Source organism: Ictidomys tridecemlineatus, chromosome 5, assembly GCF_052094955.1.
Source record: "Ictidomys tridecemlineatus isolate mIctTri1 chromosome 5, mIctTri1.hap1, whole genome shotgun sequence".
Taxonomy (NCBI): domain Eukaryota; kingdom Metazoa; phylum Chordata; class Mammalia; order Rodentia; family Sciuridae; genus Ictidomys; species Ictidomys tridecemlineatus.
In genome coordinates this window covers 195,798,694-195,818,133 of record NC_135481.1, presented here as the reverse complement: position 1 = coordinate 195,818,133, position 19,440 = coordinate 195,798,694, and the positions used below count along the sequence as shown (strand labels likewise).

The window sequence follows — 19,440 nt, the reverse complement described above, 5'->3', positions numbered from 1 at the left end:
CCCAAGAGTGACGGAACGAGCCTCATATCCAGGGGTTTTGGGGTACAAGTAATAGGAAAAGAACTGCCCCAGAGGACAGTCCCCCCAGCAGCCGGGCAGGAGGGACGGCTTTCTCAGTCAGCCCTGAGCTCCAGTCCACCAGCAGCACCACACCCGGGCGAGGGCGAGCTCGGGGGTTCTGACCACTCCCAGCCCCACAGCCACCGCCCACCCCACACCGTCCCTGGGCCCTCTCAGGTCACCCCACCCACCGCTGGGCCAAGCCCCAGTGCCCGAAGCAGCAGCAACGAACGCAGCTGGGTTCCGCCTGTTCCCGCCTCGGCATCCGGAACCCACTCGGGACACACTCTGCGTCTGGCCGTTTGTCTGCTGTGATATCGAGATCCGTCCAAGTGGCACTTATCAGCCCCGGGTTTATTTTTGGCTGTCGAGAGCTGTTCCTTCTCTGAACCCAGGCAACTCGCTCTACAGTCTCTGCCAATGGACATTTGGGTCATTTCTCATTGGGGGACATCGTGATCGTGACTGGTAAGGACACGTGAGCACGTCTGCTTCGGGGGTGATGGCCGGCGAGTGCTCTGTGCAGCGTGACCCTTCCACACCTGGTGAACCGGGGAGGACGGCGCGCGGCTGAACTCTGGCCTTCAGGGTGGGCACTGGGCCAGCCTGCCTCTCCCCTCCTCGTCTCCCTCCCCTCTCTCCTCTACTCCTCGTCTCCTCCTCTCTCTGGCGGCTCCTGCGAGGATGCCCACATCAGCCCTGGGTGGAGGGAAGGCCCAGGACAGCACATGTCAACTGGGGGGTGACCTGAGGAAAACGGTGGGACCTGGGGAGTCTGCCGTGGCCACCGGGGACTTTGGCAGGAAGTGAGTATGGCGTGACATCACGGGTTGGGGACTGGACCAGTGCCAGGGTGACCCAAACAGCTCCCCCTCCCCCGCTGAGCTTCCTGCGGGCAAGTGGCTGCAGATGTGCCCGCTGATGCCCGCTCTGGGGGGAATCAGTAAGCCCACTGCCCGCCTCCACCTCCCTCCCCTGCGGGGCCTGGAGGACAGAAGGGACTCCCCAGGAGACTTGGAGGCAGGGACTTCAGAGCTGAGGTGGCCAAATGGGAAGTGGAGGCCCCTGGGGGATGAGACGGGCCAACCTCCAGAACAGGACTCAGCACCTGCTGTCCCCTCCCCGGCCCCCTGCCCAGCTTCCCTTCCAAGGCCCCTCCTCGGGAGCCAGTCTAGTCTCATGAGGGACTCAGGTCTGCTCCACATGTCTTTTGACAGGCGCTTTTCCCTGGCTGCAGTCTCCTGCGTGTCCTTTCTCAGAGCCTCTCCTCCCAGACCACAAGGCCACGCCACAGGGCCCCTGCCCGTCCCGTTCCCCTCTACCCCGGTCCTCCTAGATCTGCTAAGTGAAAGAATAAGTGACAGAAACCAGGCATCACAGACTGCGGCGCGGGGGACTATCTGGTGAGTGACGTGAGCTGGTGGGAGAAAAATCGCACCATCTTGACGAACCTGCTTGGCGCTCTTGACAGTGTTGGAAGGGCAGAAAAGCACTATTTTTCCAGGGGAAAAATGCCCAAACATGACAATGATTTACAGTTGACACTGGGCTTCAGTGTCATGGGTGCAGTAGGAAGGGTGGGGACCAAGGTGAAGGTGGCACAGGCCCCCTGAGGACAGCAGGGCTGCTCAGCCCCTCTGCTCCCTGCCACGTGGGCCCCATGATCCCCGAACTCCTGGGGCCTCAAGAGAAGCTTCAAACTGCTTTCCTAGAAACTTCAGCTTAACAAGATTGACTCATTGAAAGGAAAGCAGGGAGGTGGCCATTATTGGCCAGGGCTGTCCAACCCACACTCATCGGTCTATGATCGGGCGTTGACGTGGTTTTAACTGGTGGAGTCATGGATGTCTTTGATTATTAATGAAAACCTCAGAAAAGTGCCCAGACAGACACACGGTTTGACTGTGATGTCAAAGTGCTGATGGACCTCTAGGGGTCACAGGACCCTGTTCTGAAATCTCTGCTCCATGTTAAAACCCCCATTTTACAGGTATAAAAACCGAGACCTGGAGAGGCAGAGCGATTTCTTCAGCACCATGGAGAGCGCAGGGTGAGCTCTGAGACCTCACCGTGAAGGGGAACGCAGTGGATGACCCACCCCACGGCAGGCAGGTTCCACCCTGTGGCTGGGCCCCGTGCTCTGTGAACTGGGACCAGCCACGTGACCTGTGTGGGGGAAGGGCAGGCTCCTGCTCCTCAAGGGCGGATCCAGGTAGGAGGGAGCAGGGCATCCCGTGATGGCAGCCACTGATCCTTTGAATTTTAACTTCTGGAGGTCAGAGGTTGGGGAGTGTCAGATCTTGCAGACTCACTTTCTGGGTCACCCTAGGGCAAGCAGCTTGCCCTGGTGCCACTTTGTCCTGTCCAGAGGCTCTGCAGGAGTGGGGATCAGCTGAGGGGCCCCTGGCAAGGCGAGCTCCAGGGGAAGTTCCGCTCCATCCGCTCCATCCGCAGCAGATTGTGCAGCCGGCAGCTCAGCGACAGCCTCCAGGTGTGGAGGAGCCGAGGAGGAGGCCACGGGAGATCGCGGCTGGAGAAGCCCGGGGCCTGAAAGCAAGGAGGCTGCCCCAGAGGCCAGACCTCAGCAAAACTTGAGATGGAAGGGGTCTGAGAGTGGCCAAGTGGAAAGCAGTCAGCAACATCAGAAGACAAGGGATGCTGAGGACATCTCTTGAGCTGGACTGTCCAGATACAGCAGCCCCGTCACATGCGACTATTTATAGTACTTAAAATTAAATGACGTTTAAATTGCTGGTTTCGCAGAGACTTAGCCACATTTCAAGGGTTCAGCAGCCCCCTGTGACTGGTGTCTGCCTTGGGGACAGAGCAGGTGTAGCTACTTCCCTCCTCACACAGACTTCTGTTGGACAGAACTGGGCCCCACAGGCTGGCTCCTGTTTCCCAGGACAAGCCACACAACACCCGGGGCTGAGTCTCTTCCTCTGCACATTTGGAATGATCATATTTGGACGTCCAGCTGTCAGGGGAAAGGCGTTCGAAGGCGATTGGAAATGTGGGGCGGTTCTCTGAGGGGGAGGTAACGGGTGCATTCTTTTTTTCTTTCTTTCTTTTTGGGGGTTGAACCCAGGATTTTGCAAATGCAAGGCAGACGCTTTGCCACTGAGCTGCACCCCAGCACCCCAGCCCCAGGAGCGCATTCTTATTTATTCATTGCTCTGTTTCTCCAAGGTTCAACAACCAATAGACATATTTTTTTAAAAGAAGACATTCTCTGAACGTAAAGCTCACATGCTGGCCCGGCTCTTGGGCTCCCCTCTCCTCCTCGGAGACCCGTGATTATTGTGCAGGAGAAATTTGAGGCCAGGTCCATTGCTTCCCCCTTACAGCTCACAGAATTTCACCGGGATGTCCATCCGCCGATTTGTTCAACTGCCAAGTTCATTTACGTGGCCATGATTGAACTCTGCGTTGCCGAGTCTCTGTCCCTTTTTTTCTGGGGAACAATGTACTTTTTCAACCTGCACATATTTTAGTTTTAACAAAGTCTTTCCCACTGAAGATTCCACCTTGTTCTCAGCTGCTTAGTCCTCCGCAGGGACCTCGACCGTGTCGAGGCTTGCTGTCCTTCCTCTCCAGCACCCCTCTCCTCGGCTTCCTCTCCCTGTCGCTCCCTCTGTCACAACCTGGTTATGGTGTGAGCACGTCCCCATCCCCTCTCCTCTGAGGGTGGCTGCTTGTCTTTGCTCTCTTTCTGAGCGCTGCGTTCCCGTCCTCCCCTTCCGGGCCCTGCACCTCGCATTCTGAGATCTGGTGCTCTATTTGGGGATCAGGAGGCCATCACCTCTCTGATGTGCTCACATCTCAGAGGGAACCCCTGCTCCTGCGCCTCCTGCTCCAGGCTGACTCTCCCAGCTCTATTCTCCGCGGGCTTTCGCTGTGCATCCCTCTGTCTCTTCACTCTGGGGCCATCCTGGTGAGGGTCCACACTGGCTGCTCCCTACAGAATGGGGGCCGCCTTCCAGGCCCATTTCTTTGTTGGGGGGAAGGTGGGCGGGGCTGCAGGTGTCTACCGTTTGCACAGTGAGTCCTGGACCTTTCTCCCCAGCCGGCCCTGGAGTCTTCTGGGCTGGCAGGCGGGAGCCTTGCTGAGCACAACACCAAGGAGGTCCGGCGTGGTGGCCCCCAGCCTTCCTGTTCCCTTGACTCCTGCAGAGAGAACATGGGACCCCTGGCCCACGTGTGGCCGCTATCCGTCCCCTCCTTCCCCGGCCCTCTGACTGCCCACTTCTTGCCAAAGGTCATTGAGCCTCCGGGATCAGCACACCCCGCCTGGGCTGTCACATGTCTCAAGGTCTCTCCTTACCCCAGGCTTTCCAGGAAGAGGGAGGCTGGGGACTGGAAGGGAAGGGGGAAGCCGGTCCTGCCCGGCTGCTGGGCTGCTCCTGGTTCCTCCTGCCCCAGGCCCAACCCCAAGGCCCTGTCTGCTGGACCTCGCGGGTGGACTGTCCCCTGCTTCCCTGGAAGGTGGCCTCTTTTTCTCCTTTTGTCCCTTTGGTGGCTGCTGTCAGGCTGCTGCAGAGACGGCTGGGACAGAGCAGCCTGTTCTGCCACCTTGAGCCCCGAGAGCCTCCCCTGCGGACTTGGCCATCAGAACCACGGTCCTCTGCTCCCTGGCTCCCGGCATGCGGGAAGGAGGGGGCGTGGAGACGCCACCCCAGGCCCCCACTCTCTAGTCAGCCATCCTGGGCTGCTTGGTGAGCCCCTGCCCTCAGTTTGCCTGATGTAGACACATGACATTGATGCCCACCTGGGGGACAGAGCTGTTAATGTAAGACACACCCCCAGGGGTCGGTACGAGGGTACCCCGACAAATGGCCTGTTGTTCTGCTGCATTGTTATGATCATATATCAACATTATTTTATTATAAATAATACAAGTTCAATTCCTTAAGGCTGGACTTCAAAAATGTAAACCCATGGTTCCCATGGGGGGGCGGGCGGTTTTGTCCCCCAGGGGAGGTCGCTGATTGTCATGAGAGGTGGGAGGTGCTGCCAGCATCTAGTGAACACGCTGGGCTGCTGCTGACCTCCTGCAGCGCCCAGGTGCCCTCCGTCTGCAATCAAGATTACCCCCCCCCCGTGTCAATGACAATAGTGCTGACACTGAGAAAATCTGTCTGTCTAACCCAAGGACAGTAGAGGGAAAGAGAAGGAAAGAGGCTTGCCTGAGGCCACCCAGCAAGTCAGAGGTAGACTGTGTCAGCCAGAAGCTTCTCTCTCTTTCCTCATTAAGAGGTGATGGTCCCGAGCTTTTCAGGCCACAGTGGTTGGGAGCCCAGCTGGCACTAGGGCACGGCACCCATGACCCTCACAATGAGCCCTCCTTAAGCCTGGTCCTGCCCTGATCTGCCCTGTTGGGAGCAAGGACAGGGTGAGTGGGGCAGGGGTGGTGGTGGTCACAGTCCCTGAGCAGCCCTGTTCATGTCCACCCAACCCAGACACATGGCCCAGGGTGTGAGTGCCTTGCAGGAAGCCTTGTAATCCCCCCACGGCACCCCAGCCTCTCTAGCTTAGCCAACTCACCAAGGGATTAAAGTTTGTAGGCAAAACACGAGGAGTGGGGGCAGGGGAAGTGCCGCGTCAGGCGGTTAATTTTTGAGCTGGGCCTGGCTTCCAGGCAGGCTCAAGGCTGCTCTGTCCCCACCACCCCAAGCTTGCCCTCTGCCCACGACAGGGAGGAAAGAGGGGCACGTCCTCTCCAGGGCTGGGGGCAGAGCTCTCAGGACACCCCTGCTCCCTGGGCTGCTGCAGACACTCCTGTCACGCACTGGCCTGTGACCAGGCTCTGGGAGGTACCGGAAACCCCATGCAGGTTCAGGCCAGACCTGAGGGGGCAGGCCTGGGGCCAGCGGCCTCAGCCGTACCTCCCGCTGCCACCTGAGCGCCCAGGGCCAGCTGGGAGGCCCTGAGCTCCGACCTCTGGCAAGGAAGAAGCCACACCTTGCACCTCAGGGGTCCCTCGCCAGCCCTGCCCGGGCTGGGCCCTCTGAGCCAGCAGGGTTTGAAGCCCCACGCCTGTCACTCACGACTGCTGTGCCCTCTTGGCCAGGTCGCTTCTCCGATCTGACCGCTTGGCCCTCTGAGTCTCCCTGTCTCATCCGTAAGTGGGAATGCGTGGTGGACCAGGGCAGAGGCCGCCGGAGGAGACGACGAGGCCACAGAGAGCTGGGTGACACCAGGAGCATTTCTCCCGCCGTCTCAAGCAGCTGTCCCCGTCACCTGGTGCCATACCACTGCAGTGCAAGGCCGTCACACACGGAGCACTTATTAGGCACCGGGCATGGTTCCGAGGGTTCCTTTGTTAAAAACCCACATCCGTGGCCACCGGGTAGGGTGTTGGGCGTACTGTGGCTCGGGCCGCAGGACTTGCTCAGGGCCACTGTGCCTCAGTGTGGGCATCCAGGGGTCACAAAGCCAGCCTTCATGGAGCACCCACTCCACCCAGGCGCCAGGCAGGCGTGACCTGCACTTGCCCTCCGGCTCATCTCAGCCACCTGCTCAGAAATGAGAAGACTGGGGCCGGGGGCTGGTGGCTCTGCCCACGAGTGCACTCTGGCAGGGATGAAGCCAGGATCCCACCGGAAGGTCCGTGCCCAGAGCCCTGGTCTGGCCTCAGGGCCCTCGTGGTCAGCAAAGAGGAGGAGCAGAGGGAAGGCAGCTGCTGGCACTGCTCACAGAGGACAGGGGGGAGCTGCCCGGTGACCTCTGAGCCAGCCCCCTCACCCCACCCCTGCTCTGCGGGATGTCAGACCCTGGACTCATTAGCAGATGTTGTGACAAGTTCAAGTTCACGGAGCCATTCATTAAAAGTGTTCCCGGGCAGTCTGCGCCCTGGGGCTGCCCGGCTCACTAATCATTACCAGCCTGGCAGGGCAGGGACCGGGCAGGGGCGGCCCAGGACCACGCTGCCTGGCTCAGCGCAGCAGGACACATCGTCTTTGGGAAAAAGAAGCTGACTCACTGTGTGACCCTGGGCGGCTCCTCAGCTCCCCGTGGCCAAGCTCCCTCGCCCAGCGGTCCCTTCACGCTCATGCCTGAGGGGGCGTCCAGAGCTCACCCTGCAGGCCTGGCCGGGGGGAGGCCAGTCTGCAGGCCTGGATGGCGCCAGCCTTCAGACCTCGCCGAGGCCCTGGGATTTCACTTCATTTCTCTGGGGGAGGACCAGGGTCCTGGGAAGGGCCATGGTGAGGAGAGGAGGACCGTCTGCTGCCCCTGGAGCACTCACCCGCTCCCACCTCAGGCCCGTTGCACTCGCTGCTCCCGCTGCCCGGAGGCCCTTCCTCTCTCCATCTCCGGCTCCTCCGCCTCCTTCAGGCCTTTCTCAAAAGCTCCTTCCCAGTGGCACCTCCGACTCTAGAACGGCACTGTCTCTGTCCCTGGGCCCCTGCCACCTCCTACCTCAGCATCAAGGGACGTGCTGCAGACCACACTCCCCCCATGTGCTTTGGCTCTCTGTGTCCCTCCAGGACGTCGGCTCCACTGGGCAGTGACTTGTGGCTGAGTTCACGCCCTGTCCCCTAGAAGGGCAGCTGGTGCCTCGCAGGTGCTCGGCTAGTAGTTCTGACTGACGTCTTGGCCCCTGTGACAGTGCCTGGCGCAGGGGCACAGGCAGAGATGGCGGTTCTTAATGCACAGCCAACTGGGACATTGATTGAGCACCTTCTGTGTGCTGAGAACCGCGAGCAGGGTGCACGGCACTATTCACCTTCTCTGTGGGCAAAGACTTGGCTTCCTTCGAGGCAGGCAGGCCGCGTGACCCGTGAGGAAACCCCGGCTGGCGATGGCAGCACCGCGTTCCACCCACGGAGCCACACGCGGCCCCCTGAGCTGCCGGCTGCAGCCTGTGCCCTCTGGGATGGGCCCTGCCCTCTGCGTTCCTGGTCGGCCACCATCTACCCCCCGGCTGCCCAGCTGGCCCTGCTGCCGAGGCCTGGCCTGGGGGTCGCCAGCTCCACTTGACCCTGAGCCTCAGCGTCCCCTGGCTCTGGGATTTGGGCTGAGATTAAGAAGGACGGGAGCCTTCTCTGAGGTGTCCTCTGAATGAGCACTGTGTCACCAACCGTCCCCACACCTCTGGGAGACACGCTTCTTTCCATTCTCTAGGGGGAGGGGAATCCAGGGCCTAAGACCACTGAGCCGGGGACGGAGCCGGAGGCCCAGGAGCTCGTCCGACCGCGGTTCCCGGGGCTCAAGTGCAGAGCAGACCACCACGCAGCCAGCTGCGGCCCTGAGCAGTCCAGGCGCAGGAGGCCCCTTCGCCAGGTCCCAAGGGCAGCCGCAGCGTCCCATCTGATAGACGAGGAAGCCAAGGCACAGGGAGGACAAGGGGCGTGTCCAGGTCGTGCAGCCAAGAGGTGGGAGGCAGGCCTGGGGTCTGGCGCTGGGGCCTGTGCTCACCCCCTGCCCCGCCCCAGGGGCAAGTCTGGGGAAAAGCAGGCCCCTCTTCCAGAGACGGAAGCGCCCGGGTCTGTGCAGCTCACAGCAGGAGAGGCGTGGGGGAGGCAGGCGCCCGGCAGCCTCCCTGCAGTGGGCGAGAGTACCCAGAGCCGGCCGTGGGCTCCCGGAGCCCAGCAGAGGTGGCCACAGGCAGCCGCAGGTCAGGCTCGCCAGGCTCCGCAGGCCTGCGCCCCACAGTTCCAGCCCCAGATGTCCTCGGCGCAGAGAAGCCCTCGCCAGCCCCAGGTGAGGGCTCCTGGCTGTTCCAGCCCCTCCAGAGAAGCCGATGGGCAGGGGTGGCCGAGGGGCCAGGGGAACTTCCCTGACCGCTGCCCCAACTCCAGCCCCGGAGCCAGCAGCTCCCCGTGCCTGGCAGGAGAGAGAGGGGCCGGGGACACGGAGGCCCAGGGTGGGACAGGCCTTCTTTTGTCATTTCCCACCCCAGAGAAGGCGGCTGTCCAGGGGCCAGAGGGCAGAGGGCAGGGGGCAGGCAGAGCCCGGAGCTGGCCTCTGAGCCCGCAGCGAGTGCTCTGGCCGGTCCGGAAGACTCCCCGCTCCCAGCCCTTCCCTGGGCCTCCCTCCGCTGCCAGCCCGGTGCCCCCCAAGCACCCCACTCTGCAGCCCCAGCTTCCCCACAGCAAAGAGGGCTGCACTGTGCCGCCCCCAGCCTCGCTGCGGAGATGGGGAGCCGGGGCCCCCTCCACGATGCAGGGTGTTCGCGGACCCACCAGAGGCCGGTAGCACCCCACCCTGGGATGTGACGATCAGAATGGCCTCAAGTGGCCAGATGTCCCCTGGGACCAACGTGAGACGACCGGAGCCTTGTCGGTACGGCCAGAAGCCCAGCGCCGCGGCGCCCACAGGCAACATGTGGGGTGCTCTGGAGCCCGCGGCCACTGGACACCTGCCTCGTGGATGAGGAAACGAGGCGCAGGGGGGGAGGACTGGCCACGGCCGCGCACTGGGTATGGCCAGCACTTGAGCCCCGTCTCCTCCAAGGCCTGAGCCCTCGCCCGCTCCTGGACGCCTGCCCCGTGTCTGGATGGCACCTCTGCCCACAGCCGGCCAAGGAGGAGCTGAGCCTTCAGCAAGGCCGCCCGAGGCCAGCCCAGGCCCCTGCCGCGGCTGTGCGCTGCCGCTCCAGGCCCTACCTCCTGGGCCTCGGCCTCTGCATCTGTGAGGTGGGCCCACCACCCCGGGCCTGCAGGGACACACCAGGGCCAGAGCGTGGGTGTCTGTACCCCGGCTCTGACGCCTCCCGCCACGGGCGCCTGGGCAGGCAACTGACCGCCCGGGCCTCGTCTCCTCATCTGAGTCTGCCTCCTGGTGTCCGCCCCTGGCCACGGAGCGGCAGGAGCTTCAGTGAAGTGTGTGGAACCGCAGCCGGCCCTCAGGGAGTGCAGAGAGGGGCAGCTGGATTCCCAGAGTCCCTCTGGGACAGAGGAGGGGCATGGACAGGGCCTGGGCCCAGGGCAAGCTCCAGTTCACCTCCCGCAGGGCCAGGGACCAGCACCTGCCCTCGGGGGCTTGAGGAGGCGAAAGCACACTCCTCCCAGGTCGGGAGAGCACAGCAAGGGGACAGGGGGGGCCTGGCCGGGGGAAGGGCCATGTCTCTATCGAGACGGGGTCACTGCCCCCCTCGTGGGGATCTCAGGGACAAGTGGACAGAGCACAGAGCAGTGCCCCTTATTATGCCGACAACGGGCTCTGCTGGCACCAGGTCAGGTGGCCCAGTGGGCCCAGCAGGGACGTTGGTCCCGCACACTTCAGGGCCGAGAAGCAGCTGAGGCTCCCCGGGGCAGCATGGCCCTGTGTCTCCAAGACCCTGACCCACCTCCAGCAGCGAGAGTGGCCGAGCCTTCCACCTGCTCCAGGCCCCAGGCAGGTCTGGGGGTGTCAGAAAGCCCTGCTCATGGGCCAGAGGGCACTGTCCGGAGTGGTCAGGAAACACAATCTTGCTCCCTGCCGCTTGGCGGGGCCTCGTGGGCCTGTTTACACACCTGCAGGAGCAGGGAGCCTGGAGGCCTGGCAGGGCCTCAGAGGAGCACAGGGTCCTGTGCCCGCTCGGGAAGGGGCAGCGGGTCAACCTGGCAGGGAGAACTTGAAGGGGGCCCAGCTGGGGGCTCTGGGACCACCCGCCCTGCTGGCAGAGGGCGGAGAAGGTCCCTCCAGCCCCCTCCCAGCTGAAAACACTGAGCTCAGCCCGAACGCTCCACGATTTGGGCCACAGCCTGGGGCTCTGGAGAGCACAGTGCTCTGAAATCAGAACCTGCCTTCAAATCCAGACTCTGCCATGCACGTGCTGAGTGCCTACTCGTGTTGGATGCTGTTCTAGGTCCTGGGGGCCCTGTCCCTACATTGCCCACAGCCTGGTGGGAGAGGCAGAAAGATGCTTGTTTGAGATTGGGAATACATCCCTGAAGGCAGTAAGGCAGAGATGTTTCAGGAAGAGGTTTGTGCAGTGAGGAGGGCAAGCGTGCTGGCAAAGACCCAAATGAGCAGAGGCCAGCCACAGAAGACAGGAGGCCAGGGTCATCCAGGGAAGGCAAGTGCAAAGGCCCTGGGGCAGGTGTGGTCTTGGCCAGTCTGAGGAACAGAGGCGTGTGAGGCTGAGGCATAGTGAGAGAAGAGGAGAGTGCAGGACGCTGAACTAAGTTTTGTGTCTGATGCTCTGACACCCGCAGGTGCTGCGCCTCCAGGGCTGGCCAGTTCCTAGAGATCCCAACCCACTCGTCTACAAGTGCTGCTTTCAGAACCCAACAAGCCCAAACCCACAGTCCTAGGCACCACACTCCAGGCCATTTTCCAGCCGCCCTCATCACCCGGGAAGCCCTGTGGGCACCCGTGGGCAGCGCTCCCGCCCACCCTGGGCCTGCCTGCCTGGCCTCGGGCCTCCACTCCTGCCATGAGCCCTCCAGGGCTCGCCCACGGCTCCCACTCCTCCACCTCTGACCAACGGGTGTGGGTGCCTCGGGACCCAGGCCGTCTGCAGGGATCTGAGAGGCTGACGGGCACGCTCCCCCTCCCCCGCTCCCCTCCCCCTCCCCTGTGGCAGCCAAGTCTGTGCAGGGACTCTGAGGCGGGTCCAGGGGCCAGGCGGGCAGCAGGCAGATCACGCGGCCCCGGGGGCCTTCTGCCTCCCACCACCCACGGGGCCCTGGCTCTGCGGCTCCGACCCGGCCTTGCTCCCTCAGGGCCACCTCACTGGGATGCGGTCAGGACCAGCCAGGCCGCCCACGAGGCACAGCACCCTGTGCACTTGGCAGCACTCAGCAGCGGTGGCTGGGGCCAGCTCAGTGGGTCAGTGAGCGGGGACTCCTCCTCCCGCCTTTGGCTCCGCTCTTCAGGAGCCCCTCACCCCATCCTCTCTCTGGTGGCCAGCCCCACCCAGAGCATCACGGTCGCCCACAGCTGTCCCTGCCCTGGCCCGGCCCTCTTCCCAGCTCTTGAGTCAGCTTCCGATTGTTCTCAGAGGGGGCGGACTCAGCGTCTCAGTGCAGGAGGCACGAGTGGGGAGACTTGGCTGGGAACCGTTCCCTCAGCTGCCCTCTGCCCTCTGCCCTCTGCCCTCGGATTCCTCACTGGGCAAATGCAGGAACAAGACAGAGCTGGGCTCGGCGGTGCACACCTGTGATCCCAGCGACTGGGGAGGCCGAGGCAGGAGGATTGCAAGTTCAAGGCCAGCCTCAGCAACACAGAAAGGCCCTAAGTAACTCTGCAAGACCCTGTCTCCAAATAAAGTACATGAAGGGCCGGGTGCGCTCAGTGGTCAAGCGCCCCTGGGTCCATCCCCAGAAGTGAAACCCAGGGCTGGGGAGGCGGTCCCCAGGTAAAGCGGCCCTGGGTTCAACCCCGGCACCACACCGAGAAAACAAAGAACCAGCAGAGCGGAGCCAACGCACCGGGGCCGGCGGCTTCTCCTTGGGGCTGCAGCGGGGATTCGCGAGGAAATGAGGGTCACGACCTTGGTGCGAGACCCACCTTCGTTTCTCTCTGTGACACGCGCTTATTGAGCACCCACTCTGTGCGGGCACTGAAGACCCGATGATGAACCAGACAAAAGAACCGCAGCTCGAGGAGCCGCACCGCAGGGACACACACAGCGGCTCAGGGGGCAGGTGGTGGGAAAGGTCCCGAAGGAAAACAGGGCGGAGAGTGGAGCGGCTTCACTTCCCTTTCTGATGGGGCAGAGACGCAGGGAGGTGAGCTGAGATGAAGGGAGTGGGGCGAGGACCGCGGGACATCTGGGGGACGGCAGGGCAAGGGCCCTGGGGTGACGGGCAGCCTGGGCGGATTCAGGAACTGCAGGAGCAGCCTGGCGGGAGTGGGGGGAGCGGGAGGTGGGTCACGGAGCAGGGCCCGGGATTCTTCCTAAGCCATCGGTCAACGCCCGCTTCTCCTCCCTTGGTGACTCCAGGGATCTGAAGAGAACTGAGTGCCCCAGGGCAGCGCCAGGACGCAGGCCCGAGGCCCCAGCAGCTCTGGAGGCTGAGGCGGGAGGCATTTCAAAGCCAGCCAGGCCCATTAGCAAGGTCCCGGCTCAGAAGTGGTTTTGAGGGGGCTGGGTGCAGCTCAGTGGTGACGCACTGGCCCAGCACGGGCAAGCCCTGGATTCCATCGCCGGAGAAACAACTTATGTGTCTCTGAGAAGTGGCTTTTCAAATAGGAGCTTACTTATTTTTTATCACAAAACCCAGTGAGGAAAGACGGTGGATACGTCCATTTTTTAAGGTGGGTAATGGATTCAGAGAGGTCCAGACACTGTTCCCGAATCACACAGCTCATCAGGTAGAGGCCAGAGACGAACTCATACGCAGAGACATCCCCAGCCTGGACCTGTCCCAACCTAGCAGCTCCCTCCTGAACAGGCGTGTGCGTCCCAGGAACAGGGGCCCATGTGACAGGGCCATGTGACCCTGGGCAAGTAGCACTTGGGAACTCAGGGCCAAAAGTGAGGCTCCACTTCCCCCAAGCCCTCCTTGTTCATTCCCTGTCGCTCCTGCAACAAACGACCCCAAGAATCACGACCTATGGCACCCGGGCTCCCGCAGGGCAGGCCGGAGGCCGGAAGTTGGGGATCATGTCCACCAGGCTAAAGTCCAGGGCCAGCGGGCAGGTGCCTCGGGAAGCTGCCGCAGAGAACCCAGCCTGGCCACGTCACCCTCGCTCAGCCTCTGACTCCTGCCGCGCCCTCCCGTGAGGACCCTGGTGGAGGCTCCAGGTCCAGCCAGACCGTGCACAACAGTCTCCCTGCGTGCCGCAGGGTCACACCAGGAGGCCCTTCTTTCTATCTGAGGTGACAGGGACAGCCATCATGCACAAGGGGACACCGGGAGCTGGGCGGGCACCGACCTCTGGAGTCCCCAGCCAAGGTGCACCCCGGCAGTGGGTCCAGAATCGGGTGTGGAAGACCCGAGGCCACGAGGCCTGCGGAGGCCCAGACAGGGACCGTGACTTGCCCGAGGCCACAGGGCCAGCATGTGGGGTGGGAATCCACTTCTGATTTCAAGACCTCAGAACTGGGAACAACATGACGGTTCCCTGGTCACCAGCTGCTGGGAATCAGGCAAATGTGGGAAGTGGGCCTCTGACCTACAGGAGCTCCGCAGCCTCCCAAGAGCCCCGTCCCAGAACAAGCCTGCGGGGAGCCTCTCGCACACCTCTGTGCAGACAGACAGTAGAGGTGGATCGGCTCACACCGAGGCGCAGTTTGGCATGGGCAGACAGGCCGGTCAGCCTTGCTGGCCTCGGCAAGGCCCCTTGATCAGTGTACAACCTGTACAACATCCTGTAGCAGCCCTGTCTAGCACACCCGGACTCCCTCCACTCGGAGTGTCCTTGGAGTCACCTACGAGTGCCCACTGTCAAGGACTCATCTTGGCCAAATGGTCAGCAGGGCTTCATTTGCTCTCAGTGGTGCAAGGCAAGAAAGGGAGCCAGACTTTGCAAATTCATGGGGCTGATGCTTATTTGCAAGCCTGTCTAACCGTCCATCTCTGCCTGCTCCCTAGGGCCCATGTTGTGCAAGGCCACTCCCCAAACCTCCGATTCCCGCGATGGCCACACTTGAAAAACTTAGAGTCAGCAGCATCCTGATGTCCTGAGCAGCTGGCATTCTTTGGGGTAAGAGCCAGGATCCCCAGTGGGGCTGGAGATTCCAGCCTCTGCACCCCAGGTCCTTCCCTCCCTGCTGGCCACGTCCAGGCCAGAGGACATAGTGTAAGAACACTCTCTGTGCCTGCGCTGGCTTGACCACAGCTCCCTGCAGACCAGCCCAGCTCTCTCTGGACCACACTTACCCCTAGAAATCACAGAGCTGGAAAACCCTCCTCAGCACCCAGCAAGCAGCAACGCTGGCCTCTCAAGCCCCCATCCTGATCTGGTATCTGGCATTTCTCAAAAGTTTGTAGGACCCAGGTACAGCGGAGCCCCCCTGTGATCCCCGAGCTCTGAAGGCAGAGGCAGGAGGAGCGTGAGTTCAAAGCCAGCCTCAGCAACTCAGATGCCCTAAGCAACTCAGAAAGAAAAAGGGCAGGTGTGTGGCCGTGGTGGAGATCGCCCTGGGTTCAATCCCAGCACCAAACAAACACGCTTCCTAGGAACCCGGAGTACAAGACGCCCTGCGCTGGTGGCTGCGGAGAGGTGCAGCAGTGGCATTCTGGTGTTGGGGATGAAGCTGGCGCTGCAGGCACTTACGTCGGAGACACAGTGCAGAGCAAGACTATTTTTAAGGTAGATCACCAGCGTTTGGCAAGGCCATCGTGGGGAGGGTCTGGTTAAGATGAAAGTCTTGTGGCTGCCCGTGCAGAGCAAACCCAGTTTTGCAATAAAAACAGCAATGTTCCTTAAGGGCACACTTATTCACATTGGACATCAGATTGAGAAACGTGTCACTTCTTAATGTCCAAGAATATATGTGGGGGAGGGGGCTTCGTGTATGTCATCAGAAATTTTGAAGGAGGCTAGAACTTTCCACCCCAAGCACCAAAGAGAAGGTGCTGGTTTGTCAGTCACTTAAAGAAGCAGTGACATCTAGGGCCAGACAGAGGGTTCCCTCCAGGGAACTGCAGGAAACAGGAGTGGTTCCTACTGAATCAGAACCAAGGAGAGTGGTTAAACTACAACCTCTGCTCTCCAGCTTTGGACCAGCTGTGCAACTTTGGGCAGATAACCTAACCTTGCTGAGCTTCTGTTTCCTCACTCGTCAAATAGGGTCTCAAAAAGCAGCTGCCTCCTTGGTTTTTTGGACATTATATGGGACAGTGCCTGAGGAGCTCGGTCCAGCCCGGAGCCAGCGGAGTTCGGCATTGAAAAGCGCTCCTTTTGGTAGGGGTGGCTGCCGCATTCACTGTCACGTTCCCTGCTACCCACTCGTGTGCGTTGGGGACAGAGGAGTCCTGCAAAACTAGTGAAGCTTAAACCTCACGGCCACCCCAGCTCCGTGCTGAATTTCGTTTTTGTAAGTGTGTATCGTTTTTCTTCTAGAGACCCCAGAGTTAGTACAGGCTTTTGACCTCATGACGCATGGACACCATCTTGCAGAGACAGGTCAGGGACGGACGCGGGGGTTCCTCTCTTCTTCCTCAGTCTCTGGGGGGCCTGGGGACAGCAGCACTGGCCCAGCCTCGCCTTCCCAGCAGGTTCCAGCCGGCCTCAGTCAGCGGCTCACGCCACCCCTCCCATTGCTCCCCAGAGGCAGGGAGGTGACACCCCAGTTTAAAGGCCAGAAAAGCGGGACCCAGGGAAGAGAGGAGCTCGGCTGGAGAACCACAGGGCAGAAGGGGGCTGAGGCGGGCTGGCTTTCGCCCGGCAACCTCAGACTTACACATCATTTATTTTCTGGTTTTCATGTCAAGAGGGTCCGACAGCTAAGACTCGTCCACACCACTGTCCTGGGTCTCCCAGCCACCACCGGGTGCCACCTCCTTACTCCTGTACCAAGGAGGGGCCGCTTCCTTCAGACGGCGCCCCTGGCTCTCAGCTGGGCAGTGCTGGGTAAGGCACCACGGAGACACCTTCTCTGTGCTGTGATTTTGTGCACGTGAACTGCCTCGCGCGGCATCCCGGGGAGGAGCGGTGAAGCCATCTCTTGAGTAGGAACTCTGTCTTCCACATCGGCCGATGGGTTGGCACAGGCGAGGGACCCAGGAGGGGCCGGGTACCCTCTCCCTCCAGCCCCCAGCATGTCCATTTCCTCTGACCTCAGCCGCAGCCTTTGATCTTCTAGAGTTACTTTCTTTGAAAATCTGGGGACAAGCCAGGGGGCAAATCCCTACGCAGTCACTGGCTGTGTGACTCTGAGGTCATTCTCTCTGGGCCTTGGTTTCTACCTCTGGAGTGTGGGGTAATAGCTTCCCCCTCCGGCGCAGCTGAAAGGATTTTAAGATGATGCGCCTGAGGCACTCATTAAATCTGCCCCCTGTCACCAAAGGACCTGGTGCAAAGGAAAGGCCAGCAAGCATGTATTAGGCACTTACTGTGCACCAGGCTGTTGGAAGAGATTCACACACATCGCCTCATTTAAAGTCACCACTAGGCCACAGGTTGACACCATCACCCCCCTGTCTTTACGGGAGTTCACTTGAGAGAGGTTTAGTGACTTGCCCAGGCCACCCACCCCGGCATCCTTGGGCGTTCATGGTCACCGTGAAGGGGAATGTGCACCGCAGCGTGGCCAAGCACCAGTCAGAGTTCAGAACCAGAAATCATCCCGCAGCCTGGAGAGGGCCCGAAGGCCGCTCTCCAAAGAGCAGGAGAAATACCCGGGGACGGAGCGGCCTTCCCGGAGTCCGAGGCAGGCCAAGGGGAGAGGATCGCGGCCGCGACGGCCTGTCGGGACGAGGCGCAGCGGGTGGCGCGGGCGGGTGGGAGGGTTACCTTGGGCGGCAGGGCGAAGACCACCGGCAGCAGCGCCAGCGGCGTGAGCAGCAGCACCAGCAGCCGCCGCGCGCTCCACACCTTCTTGGCCAGGGCCGCCAGCGCCGCCATCCGCGCGATCCCCGGCGCCCGGGCCGGCCCGACTGCCCCGCGGGGCCCGGGCGCCGGCTTAAAGCCCGGAGGAGGGTCCGGGGAGGGGACTGCGCCGGCCGCGTCCCGCCCTCGCTCTCCTCCTCCCCGCGGCCGGGCGCAGGAGCGAGCGGAGCCCGGGGACAGGGACCCAGCTGTGCAGGCGCCTGGCCTCGGGTGGAAGCCTCGCAGCTTCGCAGCGGTGTCCCGGGACAGCTGGCCCGACCTTCCCCGCCCAGAGAAGCACAGCGTGAGGAGGACCGTGCGGAGGACCTGGTGCAGACCCTGGCTCCGCCACGTGCTGCCAGGACGAGCCTCGCCCCCCAGCCTCGTCCCCCAGCCTCGCCCCCCAGCCTCGGACCCCAGCCTCGGACCCCAGCCTCGCCCCCCAGCCTCGGACCCCAGCCTCGTCCCCCAGCCTCGGACCCCAGCCTCAGTTTGCTCATCTGAAAGCGGGAGGGACGGCCGTGACCGGCCGTCGGGGCCAGGGGCGGGGTGTGCGGGGAAGTTCAGAGAACAGCGGGGAGGCGCCCCAGCGCCAGCGGTTTTTCTCATTCTCTCCCGTGGTTGGCGAGGGACCTGTGGGTCCCTTCTCCCTGGAGAAGGCTTCTCCTTCCTCTTGGATGAAGGCACAGGGTGCCAGGGCTGGTCTTTTAAAGAAACAGATAAAACAGGCTCCCGAAGTCGCTGTGTCATCGCAGCGTCCCGCGCAGGTCCTGAAGAGTGGGTTTCTGGGCGTCCCGCGGCGTTTGGCGCCCTCGCTGGTCGTAACCAGTCGCTAGGGACGTGGCGCTGCCTCCCCGAGGTTCATCTGTTCCCTAACGCCCCGCGGCTCCTCCTGGGCGCTCTCCTCCCTCCGGGCCGCGCTCTGGGCGTCCCTGGCTTTCTGCCCTGCGTGGAGCTTTGAGGGTCTTGGGGTGCCCCGACACCGGGCCCTGTGAGTCTCTAACGGGCTTCCGCGGGCGTCCTCAGTTTGATGTGCTCCCAGTTAAATTTTCCTTCGGGTCATGCTTTTGATTTCAAATTCTTTGCGAAGTCCTAGGTCTGGAAGTTCTGTCTCTGAAACCTGCACTGGTTCATTAACTCCCCCAGCCTCTGCCGTCCCCCCACCCCAACTTTCTGTTTCTGTGAATTGGGTGGATCTAGATATTTTACTGACATAAACAGCATCAGAACACTTGTCTTCTGACTGGGTTTATTGGTTTATCTCACTTAACATGTTTTCCAGGGTCATTCATATTGTCGCTTGTGTCAGAATTTTTTTTTTTCTGAATAGAATTCCATTGCATGGGGCTGAGGCTGTGGCTCGGAGGTAGAGCATTCGCCTACCAAGCACGAAGCACTGGTTTCAATCCTCAGCACCACCTAAAAACAAAATAAAGATATTGTGTCCACCTATAACTAACTAACTAAATATTTTTAAAACTTCATTGCATGTATGTGCCATGCTTTGCTGTTTATCCATTCATTTGTTGATACTGTTTCACCTTTTGGCCATTACAAGTAATGCTGCTATGAACACGGTGGACAAGTATCTGAGTCTCTACTTTCCAAAAGTGGGACTACTTGCTCACATTGTAACTCTATGCTTGTTTTGTGGAGGAATGGCCATAGATGTTGCCCCACTTTATATTCCTGCCAACAGTGCACCAGGGTTCCTACTTCACCAGCATTTGTTTCCAGGGTTTCCCCGCCATGATAGCCACACTGTTGGGGTGTGGAGTCTCTCTCGGGATTTTGATGTGCATTTCCCTAATGGTTACTGAGGCTGAGCCTTCTCACGTGCTTATTGGCCATCTATACAGCTTCTCTGGAGAAGAGTCCTCTGCCCTTGGGTTGTTTGGGTTTTGTTGTTTGTGTCTTTTTCAGTGTAGGTCTGAGCATTAAGTATACATAAGTTAGCGTGAGTCTACTGGT

At 61.2% G+C, this 19,440-nt stretch overlaps 2 protein-coding genes and 1 long non-coding RNA gene across 18 annotated transcripts in view; 2 read left to right on the top strand and 1 right to left on the bottom strand.

The window, feature by feature from the left end:
* Window positions 1-17,557, bottom strand: part of Slc13a3 (solute carrier family 13 member 3) — a 60,922-nt gene extending 43,365 nt beyond the window's left edge. For 5 of the 7 annotated variants that reach the window (XM_078052033.1, XM_078052030.1, XM_078052034.1 and 2 more), the window contains exon 1: window positions 17,395-17,557. In XM_078052033.1, coding sequence (XP_077908159.1) covers window positions 17,395-17,505 — 111 coding nt within the window. In that variant the 5' untranslated portion in view covers window positions 17,506-17,557. The remainder of the gene's footprint in view (window positions 1-17,394) is intronic. The other 2 variants (XM_078052032.1, XM_078052031.1) reach the window with 1 other exon arrangement.
* On the top strand, window positions 143-2,812 carry LOC110598144 (uncharacterized). 9 transcript variants are annotated; one of them, XR_013439872.1, is made up of 4 exons: window positions 535-866; window positions 1,278-1,463; window positions 2,051-2,272; window positions 2,518-2,812. XR_013439872.1 is itself a non-coding variant. In XM_078052039.1 (4 exons), exons 1-4 carry the CDS (start codon window positions 745-747, stop codon window positions 2,454-2,456), a joined length of 435 nt encoding a protein of 144 aa, XP_077908165.1. In that variant the 5' UTR covers window positions 535-744; the 3' UTR covers window positions 2,457-2,812. The 9 variants fall into 9 exon arrangements, 3 of the variants coding, with proteins under 3 accessions (XP_077908165.1, XP_077908164.1, XP_077908163.1); XR_013439871.1 differs by having other exon boundaries at window positions 2,515-2,812; XR_013439869.1 differs by having other exon boundaries at window positions 2,390-2,812.
* On the top strand, window positions 10,140-17,388 carry LOC144378201 (uncharacterized). Of its 2 annotated transcripts, XR_013439876.1 has the most exons (6): window positions 10,140-12,719; window positions 13,569-13,813; window positions 14,529-14,640; window positions 14,921-15,249; window positions 15,730-15,976; window positions 16,374-17,388. It is a non-coding gene; the product is annotated as an uncharacterized LOC144378201 (long non-coding RNA). The 2 variants fall into 2 exon arrangements; XR_013439875.1 differs by lacking the exon at window positions 10,140-12,719 and having other exon boundaries at window positions 12,866-13,813.
* Window positions 17,558-19,440: the final 1,883 nt, after the last annotated feature.